Source organism: Orbicella franksi, chromosome 1 (assembly GCF_964199315.1).
Source record: "Orbicella franksi chromosome 1, jaOrbFran1.1, whole genome shotgun sequence".
NCBI classification, from domain to species: Eukaryota; Metazoa; Cnidaria; class Anthozoa; order Scleractinia; family Merulinidae; genus Orbicella; species Orbicella franksi.
The window spans coordinates 27,131,259-27,156,629 of NC_138145.1; the positions used below are offsets into that span (position 1 = coordinate 27,131,259).

A 25,371-nucleotide genomic window follows, 5' to 3' on the forward strand; every position below is an offset into this window, starting at 1 on the left:
TTTTTCCTCCCACATTATATATATATATATATATATCGATAAGAATGGATAACTACAAAAAGCTCTGATATAATGTACTTCCTTGAACAATGAGTCGCATATATAATGCTTTCCGAAAATAAAGCTTGCCTTTTATACCTTAGATTTGCTCAGGCAAGTTTAACGTAACCTTTTATACTTGGTATAAAAGTTCCTGGTTCAGTCTTCAGAGGCAAATTAGACTTTTCTGTCGAGCGCTTTACTTTGGTTTGACTTTGTTAAAAGCATGAAGAACTTCTTTTTGGTCCTACTCTTGGCCTCTGCTGCTTTGTTTGCTCTGGTTGGGCTATCGGAGTCGTTCTGGAGGCGAAGACGCCGCCGAAGACGCCGAAGATCTTGCCAAAGGCAAGATTGTGTTCTGTATGACTGGGCCGATTTCGGAAGCTGTTCCACGACTTGTGGTTGGGGATATAAGACTCAGCGTAAGAATATCAAAACGAATCCCAGCTGCAGTGGAACACCATGTCCGTCTTACTACAGTTCTCGACGACTAAGGACTCGTTCATGTTACAGTGGGTGCTGTCGTGTTAACTGTTTGTGGACGTGGAACTCCTGCAGTTCGTGCCAGGGTTGCGGCACATCGCAACAAACCAGAACGATGCGTATTTCACGAAACCCAAGTTGTGGAGGAACGGCGTGTCCGAGTAGAAGAAGCGAAACGAGAAGCTGTTACACTGGAGTGTAAGTTACACCTTTTTTTTGATTTATTAACGTTTTCAAGAAAGGTCTACTGAGTAGTGTATTCACTCTTTCTTAGGGCCTGCCCCTCGCGCGGGTCAAGTTTGCTTCCGTGCACGTTTCATCTTGTGCGCTCGTCGCTTTGTGTTCTACGATCCAAAATACACGCGAATAGCTAACAAGGAGCTGCTAGCGAGCTCTCTTTTGTGAAAACACACAAGCTAGCTATGACAGCACCACACTAGCAGCTTGCAATTGTTCTAGGGAATATGGAATAGATCAAAGGGCCTAAAACATTCTCCAAATCAATTTCCTTCCAAATTCTCTGAACGAATATTGCAGAATCGCAAAATAAGAGGGGTTTAAATTATACACCTTTTGTTGCAGACTTGATGTTGACATTTCAAAATGTTCACTTACAGCAATTTGCTAGCAGGCATATCGTAATAACTTTTTGAGCCAAATCGCGCGTTTTCAACTCTTTGCTTCGTTCATACTCAGATATGCCTTTATATCTAGCTCGGATCAGAACAGAATGAAACGGCGGAAACTCTAGTTTTTTGACAATTAAAACTATCTATTTTATTCGTATAAAGATATTCATTCTTCCTTTATGTTTTATTGCTTGTAAAGCAAATAAAAGTGTTTTTCCTCGCCATGACTTCCCGGCGATAACCCGATCCTTCCATATGCATACAGTTCTGCGTTCAAAGACATCTATGTTTTGACTTCGAGATTTCTGCACTTTGTTTTGCTAATTTATTTTAAAGTCCACACGGTTTTTCTCAAACACTCCAAGCCAAAAACGGAGAAAGTAGAGAGTTCCAACCCTTTCATGCAGGAGTAGTTGTCCGCTCTTAGTGAAATTAATTGCAACAATGACAAGGAATTATTATCTTGCCTTGCAGGACTAGGATTGGGAAAGGATAAATTGCAAAACAAAATTAACTAGGGGAATAGATCAAAGCGCATATACAACACTCTCTAAGTCAATTTCCATCAAAATTCTTCTTAACGAATATTACGTAATCTACAAAACAAAAGGTATTTTTAAATTGTACACCTTTTAAAGCAAACCTGATGTTAAAATAAGAATTGTTAACTTACAGCAATATGCTTCCGCGCCATGCCGTAATAGCTTTTCAAACAGTTTGTTCACACTTAGCATGTGCCTTTCTATAGAGATGGCAAGAAATTTTAATTATATCTAGCTCGGACTAGAACAGAATGAAGCGGCGGAAGCTCTTGTTTTAACAATTGAAAATATCAATTTTATTCTTATAAAAATATGCATTAATTGTTTGCGATTACCCGATACTTCGTTATGCAAACATTTCTGTGTTCAAAGAAATCAATGGCCTGACTTTGAGATTTCCGCTCTTTGTTTCAATAACTCTAATTTTTTTCCTTAGTCTACATGACATTTTTCTATTTTATTTTGGTTTTGGGTCCAAAATACGTCAAGCCAAAAACAGAAATAGATAAGGATCGATTACCTTGGTCTCTCTTAATTACCTTTTTTTTATTTTACTGTTTTTACAAGTAGAACAAGAACTCTCATAAGTGGAATTAGTTCGTAAGCCTCACACATACACATTACGGACATATTTTTTTTAGATTCGTTCAGGCAAGTTAAACCCGGGTATTTTTATTGGCTATGTAAGCGCTCGGTATTGTCTGTAGCGGTCAGCTCGACGATTGTGTTTTTTTTATCAAGCGTTGTACATCAGTTGGTTATCTGTCATAAACATGAACAAATCCTTTCTGGTCCTTCTCCTGGTCTCTGTCTCTTTGTTTGCCCTGGTTGGGCTTTCTGAGTCGTGGTTTCGAGGTAGACGCAGCGGGCGAGGCGGACGAGGCGGACGAGGGAGACGAGGCGGTCCCGGAGGACACGGAGGACGAGGGAGATACAGAAGATGTGGCCCAAGGCAAGACTGTGTTCTTTATGACTGGACCACGTTCGGGAGCTGTTCCAAGACCTGCGGTAGTGGATATGTGACACAGCGGAGGAATATCAGAACGTACCCAAGGTGCCATGGCAGACCGTGCCCGTACTCTAGCAGCCCTCAGCGATATAGGACTATTTCATGCAACACTCAATGCTGTCCTGTTAACTGTTTGTGGAAGTGGAATTCCTGGAGTCCGTGCCAAGGTTGTGGTGTTTCCCGACAAACAAGATCGATGAGTATTACACGAAACCCAAGTTGTGGAGGAACGGCTTGTCCAAGTAGAAGAAGCGAAACGCGAAGCTGTAATACTGGAGTGTAAGTCAGCTTGTTTTCATGTTACTTTTCATGTCACGCGCTCTTCGTTCCTTCGTTTGCTTTAAATTTTAGCGCCAAAGAGGTCGAAAGAGGAAAGGATTTGGGAAAAAGGGATGTCACGTGTCTGACGGGCCTGCTTTCTCTCCAGCACCTACTAAATTCTCTCGTACGTTTTTGTCTTTTTTGTCATCACTGCGTTTTGACCGTTTTTCACTCAATTCCAGAGCTTACAACACGCTTCTGCCTGTATGTTAAAGAGGAATTCCGAGAATTTAACCTTGAAATGAGAGAATGACAATCGCACTCATCTAAAACCCTCCCGCCAACGAGAATTTCGCATCAAAGGCGCATCTTATGTTATAAGCAACACAAAAGCTATTGTCAAACATGAGTATATCACAGTTAAATCAAGAAAATAGCAGTAATTTGTGAGAAAAATAAAGTCCGAAAAGATATGCGGACAACACGCATACAGCTACTGTAACGATATTAACCCCAGTTTCACAACGGTCTTAAAGCAATTTTTACCTTAAGACAAATCTCGTGAACTCGTTGTAGGGTGTATTTGAAAAGAAGTCTAAAGCAAGTCAAATTTAAGTAATACTTCTCATGCTCTATTTTTACCAACTGAACTAGTTTCACTAAATTCGGTTGTTTTTCTCATTTGTCGATTACGCTTTCCAGTCATCTTGAGAAGACAAATTTAAATCAAACCGGATTTTACATTGTTTAGTTGTGGGGGGCACACGATATGAACAACTAATTTTTAACCTTCTTTAGTTAAACCACTTTTAAATAGGCTTTATTCGTTGGTGTAAACTTAGTTTAAATCAGTAATAAAACATAAAATAAAATATTTTCTGGGGATTATCAGATTCTGTAGATTTGCCGAGGCATGTAGAAACGATTAAGAAAAAATTAGGGAAAGGGTATAAAAGCGCCTGGTATCGCATTCACTGTTCATTTGGAGTGTTCTCCTTTCGCTTCTTGCTCGAAAGTATGAGGAAGATTTTTCTGGTTGTTCTCGTTGTCTCTGTCTGTTTGTCTACCCTGGTGGATCTCTCGTCGGGGTGGAGCGGCAGCCGAAGACGACGACGCCGCCGATATGTAACGCCAAGCCAAAGACGCCGGAGATCTTGCTCTCCACAAAATTGTTCTTACTACTGGTATTCATACGGTAGTTGTTCGCGGTCATGCGGTGGAGGAAGTCAAAATCAAGGAGTTATTATCATAAGATATTCCAGTTGCGGTGGTACACCGTGCCCGTATAGCCGCTACAGAACTACTTCGTGTAACACGCATTGCTGTCGTGTTGACTGCGCGTGGTCTTGGAACTCCTGGAGTCCTTGCAAGGGATGCGGCATTTCGAGACAAACCAGAACGATGCGTATTACACGAAACCCAAGCTGTGGAGGAACAATGTGTCCCTTTATTCGAAGCCAAACGCAAAACTGCAACACTGGCGTGTAAGTTGCATATTTCTTGTTTATTAGCGTTTCCAAGAATGCTCTATTTAAACATTATACACACTTTTTTTTTACAGCGTTAGTCATTTTGTTCTCGTGGGAGTTTCCTTTTTGCATTCTTTGCTTTTCTTTCTCCGGTCCAAAATAAGCCGTGTAGATGACAACGAGCTGCCAGAGGACAATTCTTCTACACAAATGTACCAGCTATGAGTGCACCACTCCTGGATCGTGCAGGGCTAGGACTGAGACAAGATTTATTACAAAACTGATTTGAGCGATTAGATCAAACGGCCGAAAACGCTGTCCAAATATGAATCAATTCACGGCAAAATTCTCTGGCAAGATATCGCTGAATCTGAAAATTATTACGCACTTAATAGTTTGATGCAGACTGAATCTCCGCATCTCTAGTACTCCAATAAGCACTAACTCAGCATCGATTCAGCAGTGACTCAGCATACAACTCAGCATATTCTTATATATAAGAGTGAAACCAAATTATATCTAACTTGGAACCAAGAGCTGAATAAAGCGGCGAAAGCTGCCGAAGCTTTTTTCTTTATCGAGGCAAAGCAATCTGGATAGGATAACAACACCAAATAGTCCCGTGGACATTTTTGTCGCACTCAAATGCAACTTGCATGTATTGGCGTATTCACTTGAATCAGTATTGTGACGTCAGCGAGAGGAGAGAATGATATTCTACTCAAAATGCGAGACGTTCACATTCCTCCTGCTTTGTGTCGGCTTTAGTGAAAATTGACTCAATTGGATGCCAGTATGCTCAAGTAGGACATAAAACTAAGCAAACTCTGTCTAACTGACAAACAAAAGTAAATCATCAGTGTTTGCGTTTTGGCTGAATGCGGCTTTCAAAGTTATCTTAGACATGAGAAATATTCCGACCTATCGGTTGGACATTCAGTATCTGTGTCAAATTTAGAAAAACTTCGCTGGCAGTAACTTTAGATAACTTTAAGCGAGTGATTTACGAAAAACCTGAAAAACGGCGTCAATTGAGTAAATCAAGTTACTCGTGTCCGTGAAACGTGTTGCGCAAGAAAGACGAAATGTCGCAATTTACCGCAAGCTTTCATCGCAGATTTCACAATACGCAAATCTCTGCTTTTCGCGTGACTAAAACGTTGATTTAGTGTTTGCAACGTTTTTGAACACGAACAGAATCTCCGGCGCTTTTTCTTTTTATTACTTTTGTTTCTTTCCCGCGCTTTCTCTTCCGAGTGCTCTAGTCTTTGTTCCTTGTCTTCCTTCTCATTTCTCGTTTTCGTCCGCTGTTTTATGTACGTTTCCTCTTCAATCCGAGAGTATGGCGCGCGCGTCTTTGCCTGACCCTAGTAACGCGAAACTCGGACAACTTAATTGAAATGGAAGAACGATGGCTGCATTCATGTAACTGCTGAAACTAATGAACTACGAGAATTTTGAATTCAAATGGCGATAATTAATTTTGTAAACAATACAAAATTGATTACGTTAGTTCGTTGGTGTCGTCGCCAGTAATTCAAGGAAATGAAGGCAATTTGCAACGGAAGCCAGACATGATCTTTACATATGTTTAATAGGGATATTGGTCTGTATTTGTTCAGTAACAAAATCCACATCGCTCAGTGTTCCAAGGTTAACGATGTCAACGGGATTTAACAACGCACTGGTGCATTATTTTCTGCCTTTTAAAGAGTATACCATCTAAAAATGAACTTTTAGCTTATTACCTTACTGATGACAAACTTCGAAAAAAGAAAAAAAAAAAAAAAAAGAACTCTTGTAACTTGAACACACAAGTGTGGGTTAAGCTGAGATCAAATTTAATTACTTCCTTTACTCAGCGATAAAAGGGAGATAACAAGATAATATCCGGGGACTTACTCTGAGGGCATCATCTAAATTTGCAGAGGCATGTTAAAGGCAACCTGCGTCACAGACCTAAAGCAAAGAAAGAAACAAACGGGTATATTTGTACCTGGTACAGCCTACTGTGTTCATTGAAAAAGAAAATTCCGTCGAAAATTTTTCTTTTCTCAATATCTCAAAAGCATGAAGAAATTTCTTCTGGTCCTTCTTATCGTTTCTGCATTTTTGTGTGCACTGTTTGACGTTTCGGAGTCCTGGCGCCGCAGGCGAAGGAGACGTTGCTATCGACAAAATTGCGCTTTCTACTGGTCTTCATACGGTAGCTGTTCGCGGTCATGCGGTGGAGGAAAACAGAATCAAAAAGTTGTTGTCACAAGAAATCCGACTTGCGGTGGTACAGCGTGTCCGTCACAACGTTACAGAACTATTTCGTGTAACACGCACTGCTGTCGTGTTAACTGCGCGTGGTCTTGGAACTCCTGGAGTCCGTGCCAAGGATGTGGCATGTCGAAACAAACCAGAACGAAGCGTATTACTCGAAACCCAAGCTGTGGAGGATTTCCGTGTCCACTAATACGGAGCGAAACGCGAAACTGCAACACTGGGGTGTAAGTTAAGATGTTTTCTTTTTTTTGTTATTACTTATGTCAGACGTTCCCATTGTGCACACAGTGAACTCTGCTTTTTTGTCTCTTGTTCTCGAGGAGATGTTTCTTGCGCGTACTTAGCTTCGCTTCTCGCTCGGAGGTGCAAAATAGGAAGAAACTGCCAACAAGCTTTACCTAGACATTTAGACCAATTAAAACGCACTTAGACACAACAAGAGAATATGTCTCTCTACACAAACTATCAGAACAAGTTTATTTTTTTTAACGAATTTGGCCAAAATAGCTAGGAACAGTCTGCAGACCTTGAGAGAAAATTGCGGACTACTTGCATCGAAAGTGACTGATGCAAGCTTTCTAACATACTTTGATGCACACACACAATACACTTCTGTCACGTACTAGTGAAACGAAATCATATTTTGCAACTTGCAACTGAATATGAAAGAATGATCTGGAATGAAGTGACCCTCTGTGATGTTGTGATGCAACTGGTAAAGCTTAAAACTATTTTTCGTTGAGATGTTGATCTAAAACTTTTCCGCCCCGCGCCAAGTCTAGAAAGCTGACATTGCAGCGAGCATTCGCCAAAATTTTGCTTCCCGTGCGGCAGGTTGTTTTCGTTTTGATGATAAACCTTTGGTATGTTGAACTCATTTTAAGAAAACTTAAGCAACTACAACAACAAACATCTTAAGTCTCGAGGAAATTTTCAGGGCTGGTTTTAATCTTTCTCACAAACGAAAGAATACATACGAATTTACAAATTGCGGGCAAATTAAAAATTGAGTGACACAATTTTTTCGGATGATACAAGCTGGGAAAGTAAATGACAACATTAAATCTTCAACGGACTTAAGGCTAAGGTCATAAACAAAAGCGTAAAAGATGACGGCTTCAGTTTTTAAAGCTCAACAAATTTCGACAGTACATAACTTGAGGTATTATTTGAGTGGTCAATAGAAATTCCTCAGTGGATTGTTGCAGTCGGCTTTCGAGGTTATTCCAGTTATAAATATAGCGGACGTGTATTCGAACGTTCATTAGTATCAGTCTTGAAAAACACCTGTAGACATCAACTGAAATTATTACCCGCTGAAGCTGACTCCTAAAACTGAACCAGTTTTGATCGAATTATGTTTACAGGAGTACGTTACTGATTTTAGGTTAAGAATCTCATTTAAGTACCTCAATCTATGTCATGGAAACTAAACCGGATTAATTAATCAATTGCACAAAGGAATTGCGCCAAGATTTCGCAACAACAAACGCAAATTCTTATGATTTTTGTGCGCTCTCAATGCATACGAGCCTCCAATCAAATTGGTCCACGGTCATTGCGACACGTTCACTAAACGACGCATTTTCAAACTGCAAGATGACTGACCTAAGGTGACACTTAGATGAAGATACTGTAACTCCAAAAACTCACGGACAATTAAAATACGCTGTATTTAACTAGTTTCCTTACAGTAAATTTGGTACAATAACGGTAAAATTAACATAAATCAAGGCTGGGCTGTTATTTAGTTTTCGGGACGTGATTTCATGATCGGTTTGTGATTGCTACGTGTGTTCCTAAATCTTTGTCCGAACTTGTACTTTGCCAAGCCTGCCGGCAATCTATTCAACTAGACAAGATGTTTATAACGGTATGTCTTCCTGTGGCGTTGAAATAATATTATGTTAAACGTTAAAAAAACAGATATCAAAATCTTTGAAGTTAAATGAAACTTTGATTGAAAAATACGCGAGCTCCTCGCGGGAACATTTTTCTCGCGCGTGTTCATCTTGCATTTATTTTTGGCGATCCAACATAGAAGGAGAAAATTCTAGTAATCTACTTCTGTTTCAACGTTTTAAGGTATTTGTGAAAGCATATTTTCTTTGAATACTGAAAACCATTGTAGGTTAACACAGTAATAAAACATGCACGATACTCTTCCAATCAGTTGCAACTATGGAAATGAGAAAGAAATTCTATTTTATGGTCAATCTTCGACTAAACTAAGTTTTTCAAACTTACTGATTTTTAGTTTCTAAAAGTTTGTAAGCATTACATGTAACACAATAGACATGAAGAGATTTTAAATCCATAATTTTTGTTGCGTTGGCATGTGCATTGAATCAGTACTGTAGCGCTTTTAATATTTTGTCTCCAGAATATGTATTTCCAGTATTACTTGCCGGGAAAGAAGGATACAGGGTCATACAGCACGGTTGTGAAAATTCAGTCATATTGCGTAACATTTTTTTTGTATATTGGGATTGCGTAATTCAAGGCATCCAAAAATAGAAATTGGAAGTGCAGGTTATTAGCACCAAGCTTGACAGTCATCAGTAAACAAGAAGCTATATGCAGCCTAAAACCGAGATGTTGGAGCTGAATTGGTTTTTGTTCGCAAAGTCGAGACTTAATTGCTTTCTAGTTTTCCGTTCAAGATGGCTTGCGTCGAACTGTGACACTCCCTACTCGAGTGGGTTACATGTATTAACTGCTCAAATTTTGGTTTTCGGTAAGTCAATCGTCCTTCGTGACCTCTTTAAAACAGACATAATCTCCTTGTAATATATGTCACCCGGTCATTAATTGCAAGAAATCATCACCTGCCAAGTTTTGTCTCCATTCTTGTTCTGCACTAGCTCGCTCTTACTGCCATGGTGGTTTTTTTTACTGACATACGTTGTGATCTCAGAGCAGATACCGGCAATGGCGAGCAGCGCTTGACAACACTGTGGGAAGTATAGATCAATGAAAGATTCAACTTTACGAAGAAAAGTCTCTTAGGCCATAGCTATTTAGTCTGTGAACATTGAAAATTTGATCAAAAACCCTTCGAAAGGAAAGTCACACTTCTATCCGAACAGATTACTAACCGAAGAAGATCTTAATTAACGATAACTCAGGAGAAGGAGAAAGCTGTTAGCAAGAAGAAGAGCCATGACCAGTTAGAATTTGAACGAGCAGTGCTCAAGCTGAAACTTCAGTTTGATTTAAAAATAGAGAAATGTAAAAAAGGAACACACGACAATAGTAAGTGATTTCAAAATCAGTGGAGCACAGCGCAGGAAACTTCCCAAAATGGACAGAGATTTGGCTCCGCTTCTGTAAAATTATCGACGCTGATCTAGGCAACTGCCGTGGGTAAAAAATTCGCTTATCTCAAGGATATTTTTGGGAATCCAAAGTTAGAGAAGAATTGCCGACTAATGCATACGAGGGCGCAAAAAAGCAGTTTAAATTGTAAACTTTGAAAACACATTAAGTGATCGGTGGTTCAAACCAATGGAAGATTCATCAATTTTATGAGACATTTTTGTACAAACACTAGAAGCGCTAGGAGAATGGAAGGAAGAGAATGGAAACTTACGCATAGACAACCTAGAAGGGTTAAGAGAACAAATGACGACTGGTTTACTGGGGCCAATTCGTAGCCGACCTTCGTGGAAGAAAATAGATGGGAAATGGGACAGCACAATCCCGGCTTATCCCGAGGGATGTAATAGAGAAATACTCTCCTCTGCACTGAGAGCGCCGAACAGTGGTTGTTTGAGTGCAATAGATTGATCCACCCATCTCAAAAGAAAATAAAGATTATCTTTCAAAGACGCCCGCGTTTTGTCTGAAGTTAGATCACATGCAAGGTCACTGAAAGCAGACTTTGATCACATGTAAAGTCACTGAATGCAGATGCAAAAGAGGATGGTGACATAGCTCGGAGGCATGATAACATCCCTAGATCTATGACTGTGAGACGGCTAAAAATTCACTGGCAGCTACAGAAAGAGGCATAACTCAGTGGTGTATCCCATTCCCTCCTTGAGCAGATCGGAGCCAGATCTCATCATTCTGGTACGCGCAAGATAGACGTGATTGTAGGCAGAGTCATCGCATCAAACTACGCTCGCCCAAAGAAGAATCCGAATTAACAAGGCAGACGACATTAAATTGGACAGAATGCCGTAGAAGAATCCTTGTACAAGAACTTTGTTGAGAAATAAGTGCCTCACAAATGACATTTCAACGTTCCTTAGTTGGAATCTTCTGAAATTGGTCAGAAGGCAGACAAGACCTTCGCTAAGCAGCAACCTGGATATACTTTCAGGGGTAGAAGGCTCTCTGCTTCTCTTTAAGAAGGACAAGCGTTGAGATGTACTAATTTTTGTATTAACAGCATTGACGGTAGACAACACCAAGAGAGGAATTCCAGTCAAAGTACCGAGGAAAGACGAAAAGCGCTAGCACTTGGTGAAAAGCTGTCATATCGGGACACCTTTAACCTAGGAGTCGGCCGATATTAGCAGCTGCCTCCTAATTTTGACAAACGGTGAAGTCAATGTGAGTAAACATACCTGAAAAAATCCCATTCGTCAGACCACCAGTCCACTGGCAGTGACCAACCATCAGCACAGCCCTTCGTGTGACTAACGATGCCCTGGAATGGCAGCATTTACAGCTGTTAGAGCTGTAACGCAACCTCCTGGAGTGGGATTGCATGCAGCCAAAGCAAGATTGGCCAAACAGGGCCTCGCCATTTCATCCGGGAGTTGGTCGCCAGCCACAGGGCCAGAAAGCCTAGCCCAAAACGTTAAACGTGACACTGAAAGGTCACTCGGTAGGTAAAGTTCACTGCCAGTTAGAAAGTACCGTCGCACCAAATTGTGTAGCGAGGTTGAAGTGACGCTTTTTCTGCGTAACGGCAAGCGGTGGTAAGATTCAGAGTACGGCTTAGTGACGCGTGTCCTCTAGAGAGAACCCAGCGGACCGGAGGAGCCGTCGAGGACTCGTCAAACATGAAGACGAATTCTGGTAACCTGCGCCGAAGTATCTGTTGGATCCCAGTGCGTGGCTGGAAGAGATAACCACCACCGGAATCGCAGAAACACTGGCAGGATCTAATATGGAGGGGGAGTTATTCAAGTTCGCCGTCGACAATGTGGTAGATGAGTTCCACAGACTTAAACAGAACCACTGGCGTGTATTTCGTGTTAGTGTGTGGACTTACAACAGCAGGTGTCGATATGACCTCAGCGGAAAAGGTACCTACTAGGCTCAGAAAAATAGATTTAGACAACGACAGTATCTTTTTTGGAGATGTCTTTACGGATCCTTCAAGTTAAAAAGCGGGACGAGTTTCCTTGCCTGTCAGCAAATTTCTCGGCAATTTAGTCGTTTAAACAGAGCACTTTGCTGGAATGCCTTTCCAAGTGCATGGCGTCAAAAGAGCGATGAGAATGCCAAGCTGAACCTTGATGAGCTGAAAGAAGTCACATGGGATGTTGAGAGTGTTGAAGAGGCTGTGCCAGTACTCACTCACACCTGACTCGATTTGTACACGCAACCAAATCGAGTGCCGAAAATTCAGCCACATGACGAGGAGGGTCCGCAGCTTAGACGACGATGCAAATGCCTGGCTGCAGAAATGCAAAGATGTTTAGACGTTGGACAAAGGCTTGCTCGGTCTACGAAAACGGCCCCAGTAGAAATGATCGCCATGCGGTGTAGAAATTGGAGACGAAAATAAGGACAGAGGCAAGTGGAGGCAAAGCACTGCGAACGAGCAATTAGTCTTAGGGTGTGATGGCATCCCGAGGGCTGTTAGACTACAAGCAGGGAAGAACCATTTGACACGACCCCTTCCACTGGAGCTGTGTTCTGACAGGACCAAAAGGACTGCGGCTGTCATGCCATGCCCTCAAAAGGGGAGACGCCGCAGTAACAGCTGGATTATATGTCCAATATAAAAAAAATGCGAGAACTTCTCCTTGCTTGAACGTTTATCTACAGGTTAGAGATGGAACTTCGAACTTTGCACGAACGGTTTTTCGTGAAAGTTCCATTGATCTGATAATGTATGGCCGTTTGTTCTAATTTAGAATTGCGTGATTCAGAGTGGGTATCTAGGAATAGAAATCGAAATTGCTTGTTATCAATGGAAAACAAGCTTGCCTGTTTCTATTATTACCAGTTAATTAACAGCTGATTGTCAAGTCCTACTTTTTATGTTATCACGAAAACAAACAAGGTTTCGTTTCCTATTGTCGTGACAAGCAATATTCCGTGATTGAAGCGCTTGTTGAAATCAAGCTTTAGGGAGTGCAGCGCTTCGCATTGAGAGTGAGTTGTTTAGCAGCATACAGAGCAAGAGCGACACATTGTGGTTTCTAATAAGCCTGCTAGGAGCAGCTGCCTTTTCACTCTTAGCCATCATAATAGTACATTAATAATGGTATTTTACTTGAAATCCATCAAAGTTCTGTTGATTTATGCTTCAAGCAAATACTTGACAGATGTCAATCAAAGGCAGCTGTTTGTTTTTTTTTTTTGGAAAGCAAGCCGAGAATTACGTTATAGTTGACTGTTTGACTGGTTATGTAAGTCTTCTGTTATGCAAACTGATTTTGGTGGTCACTGTAGTAATTGGCTTACAAATTGTAACGGAAAATAGTAATAAATAATAATAATTATACATTTATTTAGCGCTAATACTACGAAATATTCGAAAGCGCTTCACATAAAAAGAAGCTAACAAACTAAAACAAAGATCTATAAAAAGCATAACACGTGCTAAAAATACAAAAATCTAAAACGGCTTATGTAGTTATAAGCGATTTTAAAAATATATGTTGTCAATCTTTTTCAATGGCGGACGCATTGGAAAAGTGTCGACAAATAGCAACTCGACAATTTTACAATAACGAGTTCGAGAAGACCCGTCTAAATTATTCTTCATTATTGGGGACAGTACCATAGCAACGCCATTCATGATTGCATTTCTCACATAGATCATAGTTAATAGAGGGAAATGGTTAAACACCAAAGAAGCAAACAAACAAGCTAAGGTTATGTTGGAAGGTCCTTTGACCCTGCACATCTTTTGCGGTTTTATGCGTGGTCATAGACCATGAATGAATTACATAATCGCAATGCTTCTTCTGTTGATTAGTTGTCTGAGGGCACATAACCACCTTTTGTTTCTTGCCAGGTTTCGTGGAGGGTCAACCCCCAAAATAGCCAAAAATAAATAAATAAATAAAAAATAACAACAACAACATACAACAAAGAACTTTGCCAAGTTTCATAACCATTTTCCTTTATTAACTATGTGTAGATGAACAAGTTTCCATGTTATGGAAACGAAATCGGATGAAGCGTTTAAGGAAAGGGTAAAATCGCCCACAAACAACACCAGTCCTAATAACAAAAAGCTACGAATCTAAAACTAACGTCTTTTGATTACTGCTCAACTAAAAGTTAAGATGACGCTAGCTGCTAACGGAAGGTTATGTTGTGCACTAATATCCAACCAGAACGCCTGACTAGAACGGTCCATTGTTCGTGAATGTACCTTGGACCATGTGGATGTTGTGCAGGAAAAGACGACCTTAAAGAGGCGGCTAGGTCAAGCTAATTCAGTTAAATGTTTTTTTTTTTCCTTAGTTATGGGCTCTAAACCTCAGATTAGCAGAGCAATATTCTTTCATGGGTAAAAAATCACGATCACAAAGGAAACAAGGATGATTTTCTGAGCATAACAAATTGCACTTTCATACAACTTGACACACTTAAAAAATGTCGGCACGACGTTTTTCAAGTTTGCCCTAACCCAATCCATTTTAATCCTCTCCAAGTTTGCCTTTCTGCGTCACTTCTTGGCTTTTCTGAGTTTCTTTTAACTTTTCAACGGGTTAAACAACTATTGTGATATTTCAGATAACTGTATGACCATTTAATCAGAACTGAAATTATGTAAAATTGCATGACCAAGCCCTCTTGGAATTAACCGCAAGCGTGTTTCAGATTTGACACTTCGCGGGGGTCTAGATTAGAATGTTTCCTAACACACGTACAGTTTTAAAAACGTGAGGTATTTTACAAGTTTTCTCAATGACATCAACATATTGTTGCAATTCCAATAAACAGTATGGTAAAATTGTTGTAAAGAAATCAAGAGCTCTTTTTTAGACTTCCTGTATTTGATTTTATGTTCACGTTGTTTTGTGATCGCCACGTGTTTCGGAGCCACAACAGTTCCTCGATCCGTAATCCGGCGGTATGAAGCAAATGTGTCTATACCTGTACTTAATCGATCATACCAGCTATTAGTATTAAGTGATGACCTTTAACGTGTATAATCATTTATATCGTATATTTTATTTCAGTGCTAAAAATAATATTACACAACATAACAAAATAGTTCAGAAAACTTCCGTAGTTTCCATATATCTGGTTGAAAACAGGATTTTGACGTGTTTAAATTTTACTGAGAACAAGCTGGGGAACAATATTAATTACGAAATTGGAAAATGAAAAGGACATCTGGTTTTGGGAAAAATGGTTAGCAAAATTTTCAAAATTCATGTTTAGTTTCCCAACTTCAACATTCACTTTTGTGTTTTTTTGAAATATTAAAGCACTTTTTCTTCTAGAATTGACTTTGTTATGACTGTTTTCATATCATCATTTGCAGAATTATATTTTTTAAACAGATGTCGTCCAGTATAGTCTCAGGAGTGAAATATTATAATTGATTGATGACTGATTTTTACGCGATAGTAATTTAGCTCTGAAATACAACTACAGGCTTCAAGAGGTCACTGTAGTGCATTTATTTTAGCATTTCCATCACCAACTGTCACTTTGGACAAAGTTAAGCGCCTCTTGACGTATCGTTATGTAAATAAACAGAGTAGCTTTTTGCTTTCTCCATCACCCAGGTTACGAGCCACTGCTGCGGTTTCCCGCTCTACCAAAATCCCACTTACTTAAAAAAAAAGTAGTCCAATGGAAAATCTAGAAACGATGGACACAGCAAAGCTCGTTAATAATATGTGCGAGGTTAAATATATGAATTCAATCATACGACCCTACACGAGCGGCCGTGCGATGAAATTACTTGCTAATTAAATGTCAACCTCTGCCCGCGCGTACGCGTGCATCGAACCGTTTGGTGGATAGTGTTACAAAGAGTCGACTCTTATATAACACGTTTTTATACTACAAAACACGTTACTCCATCGGAAATTTCATTTGCGATATCCACGGGACCCCAAGCATGAAGGTCGCTGCTATCTTCGTGGCTCTGCTCTTTACAACTTGTTTTCTCTCTTCGGTTGATTCATGGCGAAGACGACGACGTAGGCGATGTAAACGTGATTGCACGCCTGGTCCTTGGAGTAGTTGGAGCACCTGTACAAAACCATGCGACAGGGGTACGCAGTACCGCACAAGAGGGATTTCTGTACCTGCGGTCTGCGGAGGCTCTTGCAACCACCCTTTAAAAGCGACTCAACGTTGCAACGCACAATGTTGCCCTGTCAATTGCGCTTGGAGCTGGAACCCGTGGGGTCCTTGCAGTGGTTGCGGGATTTCAAACAAGACGCGTACGATAAAAATTACACGGAACCCAAGTTGTGGAGGAACGGCGTGCCCCGGTCAAACAAGCCGCGAAACCATAAGTTGTGACACTGGAGTGTGAGTTAAGACGTCATGTCAATATTAATGTTCTACTAATGTCGATGCTGGCTATAAATCATTGGCTTTTAATCAACTTATACGCCAATCATAGTTACTAAAATTTTGTCAAGTCATATAACCAAAATGTTAAATGTTTCCAAATTCACTTGTATTGTAACTCTCTCTCTCTCTCTTGAAAACTCTTTTGAACAACCTCACTCTCCCTCGACCACGCAAAAATGTGGTAACAATGATTGTTTTGAATTCAGAGTTCTTTTTTTATGGTATAATAATATTTTAATTGCAGCGTTTGTTTGTCAGGTCATTTTGTTTTTGCTCCACTTCACTTAATGATATGTACCTCTTATTTAAAGACAATGTGTCTGTCTTAAAAGTTAATCCTGGAGAGCGTTCCGAAGTGACGTCATCAAAATGCTGTTCCTCCAGCACACAGTCTCGACATGTGTGTCGCCCGGGGTGTGTCGTTAATTACTGGCAGGACTTTTTTTTTTTGTTTCTGCGAAGTGCTCCGTCCGTGATAATATGTAAAATTGTCCTAGCTGAAGTAAGAGTGATGAATGGCAAATCCGAGAATTTGCGAAGCGCGCTACTAATGGCTCTTTCTGTGTGTCCGATGATTTTTTTAAGAACCATGAACTTAAGTTCTGTTCGGCGCATGTGAAGTTCGACTTTTGACCATGGCCTTAGCCTTGCAAAACAAAGAAGAGAAAGAAAAGAAAGAGAAGAAGAGAAGGTTTTGCAAATCTGATAATTACACACGGCGCGACGCATGACATTTGTCTAAAATTCTGCCACACGAGAATGTTATTGAACGACCATTCGCCGTAACATCATCTTTGTGGCGCGAACCAAAGGCCAAAGTAGACGTCTTCACGCAACATACATGACTGATATGCTACAGAACAAATACTTTTTTTAAATTTTTTTTAGAAAGAATTCCGAAGTGAAAACGCATACTACAGGCAGCTAAATCTGTTATTCTTCGTTCTTCCTTTTTTTGGCCGCCATATTGCTGTACTAACGATAGCGGACCTATACTTAATCCTTTATTTTCCGAAAATTGTCTTCCAAATAATTTAGTTGTAATGTACTCGGCAAAGTTGAAATGTGGGGAGCTTAGTTTGTTCCACCTACCCTAAAATCACTGAGTTCGTTGTTGTTTGTAATAGACGCATAGCGATCTTGTTGTTCTAGTAAAACGATGTATTGTGTGGGAAATGTGATTGACAATTTTAATTGTATTGAACGTGGGCGTTTCCGACCAAAAATAAAAACACATTGAGGTAAATTGATTTTGTACTTCGTGGCATCCACACAGGAAACTACGTGCGAGATCATTGTTAATGTCATTAAAATAAAACCGTAAAACGTTATCTTTTTTAACGAATCCTGATCGTCACACCACACATTTCCGATTTAGATTTCACTTAAGGACCAGGGGTCGCCCAGCTCCAGCCGCGCATTAGACATGCCTGCTCACGTTCCCCAAGCTGCAAATGATCTACAGATATCAACAGTGACCTATGGTACCTGGTACGATCGGCAGCTCTTAGACTGAAAATGTTTCAGATGTTTTCTGCGCAACAACAAAAAACATACGACTTGGGTTATCACAAAAGACTCAGAAGTCATCACATATTGAAATCGGTCTTCATGTTTTTGATTTGCGAGATCAGTGACCATATACTTACGAGAATTAAGTCGGTCGTACGTGACATTGTTTCCACAAACAATGTGCAAAACGATTCCTCTATTTTTGTCATCTTATTTCCTGTGCATAGCTGTATCAAATTACAATTAAACTTTCAGCAAACCCAGCCACAATATAACATTTACAGACACATTTATTTCGTCTCATGCATTCTTGCTGCAATGCCCGCGTGGCGGTTTGTGCTTTGGTTGTCAACAACATTAAAAGGTTTCGTCATATGTCGCAGGGAAAACGGACAGAGAAATACGCACGTGTTTGCTACCGTTTGCAAGACAGTGGCCTTGTAATTGGTTTGCGCTTTTCCTCTTTCTCACCGGCACAAAAAATAACAACTTATCATCAATGGTTAAAGCTCGCGTGTCAGATCTTGTCCACTGCCTTCTCCAAGAGAGCTTGCTTGCAATCTAGCAAAGTAGGCATTTTCACAGACAACTGCTGAAAACCCAAGCGAGGTGTCGCGTAAAGACTCTTGGAGCAATACAACAGCTATAGTCTTTGAAAGAGAAAGTATGTATGGTAGCAGTTACAAGCTAACAAAAAAGTCAGGTTTTCATGTTCTTACCCTGGTTTCTGACCAGCTTAATTTCATTCTGTGGCGAATGAATCTGCTAGTGTTTTCACTTATGTCGAAGGCAAATGTTACAAATTCCAAGTATCGCTGGTTTTCACTGCATGAAGTTGAATTGTTTGGTTCGGACGTTTTCACCTCACGTTCGATTTCCGATATTCTCTCAAGTTCGTAACCTGCGTTATTTCCTTCCTATTTACCTTTTTTCCGCGAGAAAGGAATTACAAGACGTCCGCAGACAGGCTATCAAGTTCGGTATTTACCTGAAAATATATTTAAAGAATCAGTCACGATATTGAGCGCACAAAACGCAGGGGCACCCAACGACCGTTTACTCTCAAACGCTTTTGAACGCTGTATTACGGCTATCTGGAGTACTTTTAAAGCTCTGTAGGTTAATTTTAGGTTGCGCTAAAAAAAAATTATCTATTCGGTTTTTCTAGGGGAACTTGAGTATTCTTGAATTTATTAGGACTTTTTTGTCCATTTCCCGAAAACCTTAGGTCTTATCGCCTTTCCGAAAATAATAGCTGACGTTCTTTCGGTACCCAAAACGACATTTTTAACAATCCGAAAACAACAGACATTAAATTTCTCATATCACGAAAGTTCGAGGTGACAATTCTCTTAAGAAAATCAGAGGGGATTAAAGACCTTCCGAACGGATAATTTACCGAAACGATCCATTGGGTGCCCCTGAAAACGATGGTTTTGCGCAAAGGTTGAAAAGATGTCCCTGTGAAACATTTTTTGTGCCCAACGCGCCAATTAACGCTGTCCACGTTGCTAAGCAACAGACTTGCGTCATGCTGCTCGAGTGACATTGCTGACATTCCTGAGAGTGAATGAGAACGTATTGGCGATGGGGATGGCGATCTGCGAGAGTTTATGTCTTGGTTGTCTAGACCCTGATGTTTGGCATGGATACATCCTTGGTAAATTAAATTGATCAAACGCATTTCGCATCTGTGTGGATGATCGCGGTGTTCGTGATCGCCACATCGCGTGTACCGCGCGCACGCTCGCGCGCAATACGCTCGCACCCATTTTCACCCTTACCCACTCGCGCGCACTGGTCTAAGGTACATTGCTTGCGCGTAAAAGTAGCAAAAAACAAAAAGTAAACAGGAAAGTAAACTAGAACCTTTGCTTTTATTCAGATGCTGCCCAGTGAATTGTGTGGTCAGGCCCTGGTCATCTTGGGGAAGTTGTAACGCGGCATGTGAAAAAACTGGCAACCGAGCTCGCAGCCGGACAATTACAACCCACCCCTCATGCAAAGGTACTCCGTGTCCAACACTAAAGGAAACCAAGTCATGTCAAGGACCCTGCTGTCCAAGAGACTGCCAGGTGAGTAGAACAATACACATATGTAGTCTACTTCTTCGCTGGTGCTCAGCGACTTGTCAGGTAAATATATTCGCCGAACTACACAAAAGAATGGAATTTGCGAGTGCCGAACAAAATTCCTGTATATATTGTGACAGCATTGCGTAAATTTAAATTCTCTAACTCGTTTCGAAATGCCGAAGACACTACCCGTTGGCCCCTTTACGTGAATTATCGGGCACGAGTCACATTTATCTTATCCTCTGCTTAATTAAGGAAACGATAGCGTGCTCTAAACAGTCGGAAAAAAGAGATGCTATATTTTTTACTATTCGGGTGCAAGAACAAAATCAATGCTGTTTTTACTATGCCTCCTGCTAGCTACATATGCTTTTGGACTTGTTACAGGCCACATAATTACTCCGATCCCCAGACAGACGGAAGCCAACCACAGTAACTGTATGTGATACATGTCTGCTCTGTCGTTGTTTAAGTCTTACGACGATCCTTAAAAAGATGGTTATGTCAAAAAACAAACAAAGAAACAAAAGCAAAGCTAACCAGATTGCCGGCTAATTTTTCCTTTGCTTTAGGTCTACAGTTGGTCAGCTTATGGTCCTTGTGTAGCTCCACCTGGGAAGTGTAGTGCCAACAGTGGTATAAAGACGAGATCTCGTAAGATAAAATCTTATGCAAGCTGTGGTGGAAAGGGGTGTCCTTTATTGACCCAGACATCTTCATGCACCCCTGTTCCCATCCCATGCAAGGTACTTCTTATACTTCTGAGTATGTTTGGCTGTTCCTTATCATCGAAGGTCTCTTTCATTTAATTCCCTTAAGTCGACAGTGAGTCTTAATCACAAAACACTATTTTGGAACCAGAATAACTAATGGGACACCATCTAAGGGGGGGGGGGTACCTAAGCACTTAGGCCTGGGGGGACTCTCGTATAAAAAGGGCGGGGGTACTCGTTGAAAATTTTGAAAAGAACCCCTAAGAGGTACCAAGATCCTGTTTTGTGGGCGTGGTTGTAAATCTTTTTCTTTCCTTATAGGTGTCAATTCAAAAATAACACATTATATCCTGTCATATGTTTTTTCGGCTCAATACCCTAAACGGTACTGCAAAAGCTCCCGCTGTGGACCTTTTGGGACTGAACACCCTTAGAGGTACCAAAACCGCAATTTAAACCCCTAAAATGTACGATGAGCACCCCTGTCCTTTTTCATATGGGAGTCCCTCCCCCCCTCCCCCCCAGGCACTTTGGTTTCATTTTCTTCACTTTCGTACCATATCGCGATTGTCATCTCAATCACTACATTGACGAAATGAATCAATCTCTTTCCTCAGATGAGTTCCTGGAGTTCATGGAGCTCCTGTACACCAACCAATGGCAAGTGCGGCGCGGGCACTCAGTATCAAACACGTAACATTGCCACGGCACCTTACTGCAGCTCTCCGTGTCCAGCGAAGAAGCAAACTCGCTCGTGCACACACAGTTGTTGTCCTGTTGATTGCGTGACATCCTCGTGGACTGCATGGAGTGCTTGCTCCAACACCTGTGGTTCGGGTAAGTATCAGGGAACTAAACATCGATCATTCTTTAGAAGGAGAGTCGAAATCTGATCGAACCGGAGAAAAGATCGAGACATTCCCGTCGTCGTTTGCCGTGTCACTAACGTTGTCATGCAATCCTGAATACTGTATTGTCACATCCGGCTCAAACAAACTCCACTGTATTTGAAATGTTATTGGATCGTCACGCAATAATACTCTGGAATTGTTGTCCCATTCAAACCAAGGGTGATTTTTTTTTCTCCTTTCACTATCGATACACTGACGAGTAAACCGAATTTAAGAAATCTTTAACCACAACCGTTTTCCAATCGCACGCGAGAAACATAACTTCTTCTTATGCGATCAGGTAACCAGTCACAACACCGCGCTAATAGTGCTTGTTTTTTTTAGGTTCTAAGACAAGAACACGAAGCGTAGCGACCCATCCTTCTTGCAGTGGAAAATCCTGTCCAGCGCTCAAGCAAACAACGGCTTGCTCACAGTACAACAATCGTGATTGCGTCATGTCTGCTTGGACGTCCTGGTCGCTCTGTAGCAATGGCTGTGGAAAAGGATGGTCCACTCGAACACGCAGTATTACTACGTCAGCGTTATGCAACGGGAAAGCATGCGGGACTAGGTCAGACAAGAAACAATGCACTGATTACAGAGAGAACAGGGACTGCGTGGTAAGTTGTCAGAGATGTAGGGGACATAGATGTAATAGGGTCTTCAAGCGTCCAGAAATTTTACTAGAAGAATCAATCGATCAGAGAATTGAAAATTCCTGTATATATACTGATATATTCCAGGCCACGTTGCGGCATAGGAACTGAGAGACAGTTTCACGCAAGCGTGCGGTAGATTAGACATAAGAAACAGAGTTTAAAACGTTTTCGTTTGTGTTAAACAGGTAGAAGTAGAAATGTACTATCTTTAGTCAAACTAAATTTTAGCGGAAGAGGAGAAATTATATATAACGACTGAAAAGCTAAAAGTGAACTTGATCCTGTGTTTTTTAAAGGTAAATTCCTGGGGCTCGTGGGGAGCTTGCAATGAAAAATGTACTGTTGGATCAAAGAAAAGAACGAGAACAGTCAAAATTTCTAAAAGGTGTCAAGGCAAAGATTGTCCAACCCTTCAGGTAAGCATAAATTGTTGAGACCTCGAGAGAAAAGCGCTAAAATATCGGCGTATTTCTCAAACCTTCACCAGTATGTTTTTCTCCCGCTATATGCACTTATTACGTAAATTGAAACCAAATAGAAACGTTATTTCTCCGAGAAGCAGGGCGTAGATTGGGAAGGGGGAAGAGGTGATAAGGGGGCAGTTAGGCCTTTTGAAGGCATGGGTGAACTACACGGAGGCGCTTGGATTCATAGCGTGTGTAGAGTGTATGAGAACCTGTCATTACGACTTTTGTCAGTATTAGCTTAGCTGCCATGAATGCTAAGTAGATTAGTGTCTTTCTTTTGAAGGAAACTTCTCAGTGTGGAACTCCCAACAATGGCTGTCAACACAAGTGCTCCAATGGCGTATGTTCCTGTAATGCGGGTTATAGTCTGGCTTCAGACAAGAAGAATTGCAACGCTAAAGATTGCAAAATGCCTAAACCGACATACTGCGCACCAGGTTAGTGTTAAAAAAACTCAAGAGCTACCACAAAACAGAAAACGAACGAACAAAATTAGGAAACAAGGGCTACAAATTCTGGTCTATTCTTTCGCTAAAGATTATATGTTTTTTGGTCACAGCGTGTCTCTGAAAACGCCTTACTACGTACTGAAATCAGATTTGAGCCCGCCTTAAAAACTTCCAAATGTGCAGACATTCGCGACAAAATTCATGGTCATTCATTCTTCCTCACTCTGAAGAAGTCGAGAAAATCGAGTCAGCAAAGTGATTTCTCCCAAAAACTCGTAAGAGTCGTCCAGAACTTGTTTATCTAACATTTATTAATATTAAACCTCAAGCAGGTTACTTTTTACAACGCAGGCTTCATTTTAAAGCATGATTACGGTGATATTTACAACCCCTGCGCTTTTACGGATCGGTGCTTCATCGTATATCACGTGTTTTTAAAATAATTGTCTCAAACCAATAGACCGTTTTCGATACATTAACGTTCAGCTTGGCAGTGAGGCTTAGAGGACACAAACAAAGGAAATTGAATGACCATGTTTATTCATTTCTTTTGTTTGTGTCCTCTACGCCTCACTATCAAGCTGAATTCTAACATATCGAAAGTGGCCTATTCACAATCATTTGTGGACAATATATCAAAATCTCCCTGAAACATGGTAGCCACGGCAACAGCATGACCTGCCGAAGAACCAAATCGTGGATCCACATTTTTTCTTTCTTGAATGACGATTTATTCAATGTTTAAAAATTTTGCACCTAGGGATCAAGATTCAAAACAGAGCCACATATCCATAGTTTTCGAAAATCTAAGGTCACAGTATGGTTTCACATTTAAAACAGCATCAAACTGATAGATTTATTATACAATATAGTGAAACAGTTTTTATTCAAAATAGTCAGCTGACGCATAAATATTGAAGTGCGGCTCGAATCATTTTTAAGAGTTAAGAACAAAAGGCAACCATGGTCCCTTGGGTGTTCACAAAATTTGTGAAAGTTTGTCGCCTATTCTTCGCATTGTCTTGTCGTCACATTTTGCCGAACCAATACTGGGTAGTGGAATCATTTCCTGCAGAGCAACGAAAGGCCGGATTTGGAGTTCTGTAATAACCAAAATTATGCTCACCAGCTATTCCCCCGTTAGGTGACCCATAAAAGTTACATAATCCTTGTCCAGGAGGAAAATAGCTCAATACATACGATGCTCTGTATTTGAAGACAACCGTCCGAGCATGGCGATTCATACACTGATTCCCTCTTGTGTTGATGAACTCATAAGTAACGCTTGCATGATGTGATGGACGTCGGCGGCTCTTCTTTCGTTTGCCTCATTACGTATTAGATAAATTCCATTCGCGTGACTTCCAGATAGTAAGATGTCGTGACATGATCTCTGCGCTTCCTGACATTTGTGGCCGGTATAGCCAGGCGGGCATGCCCACTTGAATCTTTTAGCTCTGATGTCACACACTACACTACAAGCGCCGCCATTTTCACACGGAGTTGATTGACAGCATCCGTTGTGACATGAGTCACTTGAACAGATCTTCCAGGGAGGCTGAAAAAAAGTAATTCCTCTCATTCGTGAATTAGAAGAGATTTGATCTATTTGATTATTCTTTAAACAAATTCTTTAATCAATTTAATTTGCCCTGCTACGCTTTGTTTAAATTTACAATCAATTTGTTTTGTACTTGCTCGAAGAAAATATTGGGTGCTTTTCTCTAGCTGTTTAAAGTTTAGTTGAGCCTTGTGTTGTGTTCTTGATCAAAGCACGTTACTCTCACAGTACCTACCTCCACACAGATAAACCTGTGGTTGCCTGGCATCCCTTTCAAGGGGGTTGGGGAGGGGAGTAAATACTCTTTCTTAATTCTACTGAAACCGGGATAAGCCCCTGCGATATGGGATACTTTGGTCCGGTGCAGACTTTGCATACCAAAGTTTTCGACGGGAAAGCACTTTCCAACATTTTCGTACTATTTTTGGCACTGGCAGATCAGCATTGCACTGTAAAGTGTATCTAACCAAAAAGTAGTTGAATATTGCCCTTCGTTTAGCTAGAACCTGAGAACCGTTTCTTTGTTATAGAAATCTAAATTTACCTTTGTGAGGTAGCTCCGAACCATCTCAATATACGTCCAGCCTATTGTCCGTTT

The 25,371-nt window shown here is 40.7% G+C and overlaps 1 protein-coding gene across 10 annotated transcripts in view; it reads left to right on the top strand.

The window, feature by feature from the left end:
* LOC145500136 (protocadherin Fat 4-like) overlaps window positions 1-25,371 on the top strand; it is a 71,600-nt gene that overhangs the window by 22,519 nt on the left and 23,710 nt on the right. For 3 of the 10 annotated variants that reach the window (XM_081479664.1, XM_081479678.1, XM_081479668.1), the window contains exons 2-7: window positions 19,842-20,031; window positions 20,604-20,777; window positions 21,362-21,581; window positions 21,980-22,257; window positions 22,593-22,712; window positions 23,047-23,200. In XM_081479664.1, the coding sequence (XP_081335790.1) occupies window positions 19,842-20,031; window positions 20,604-20,777; window positions 21,362-21,581; window positions 21,980-22,257; window positions 22,593-22,712; window positions 23,047-23,200 (1,136 nt within the window). The other 7 variants (XM_081479622.1, XM_081479632.1, XM_081479641.1 and 4 more) reach the window with 6 other exon arrangements.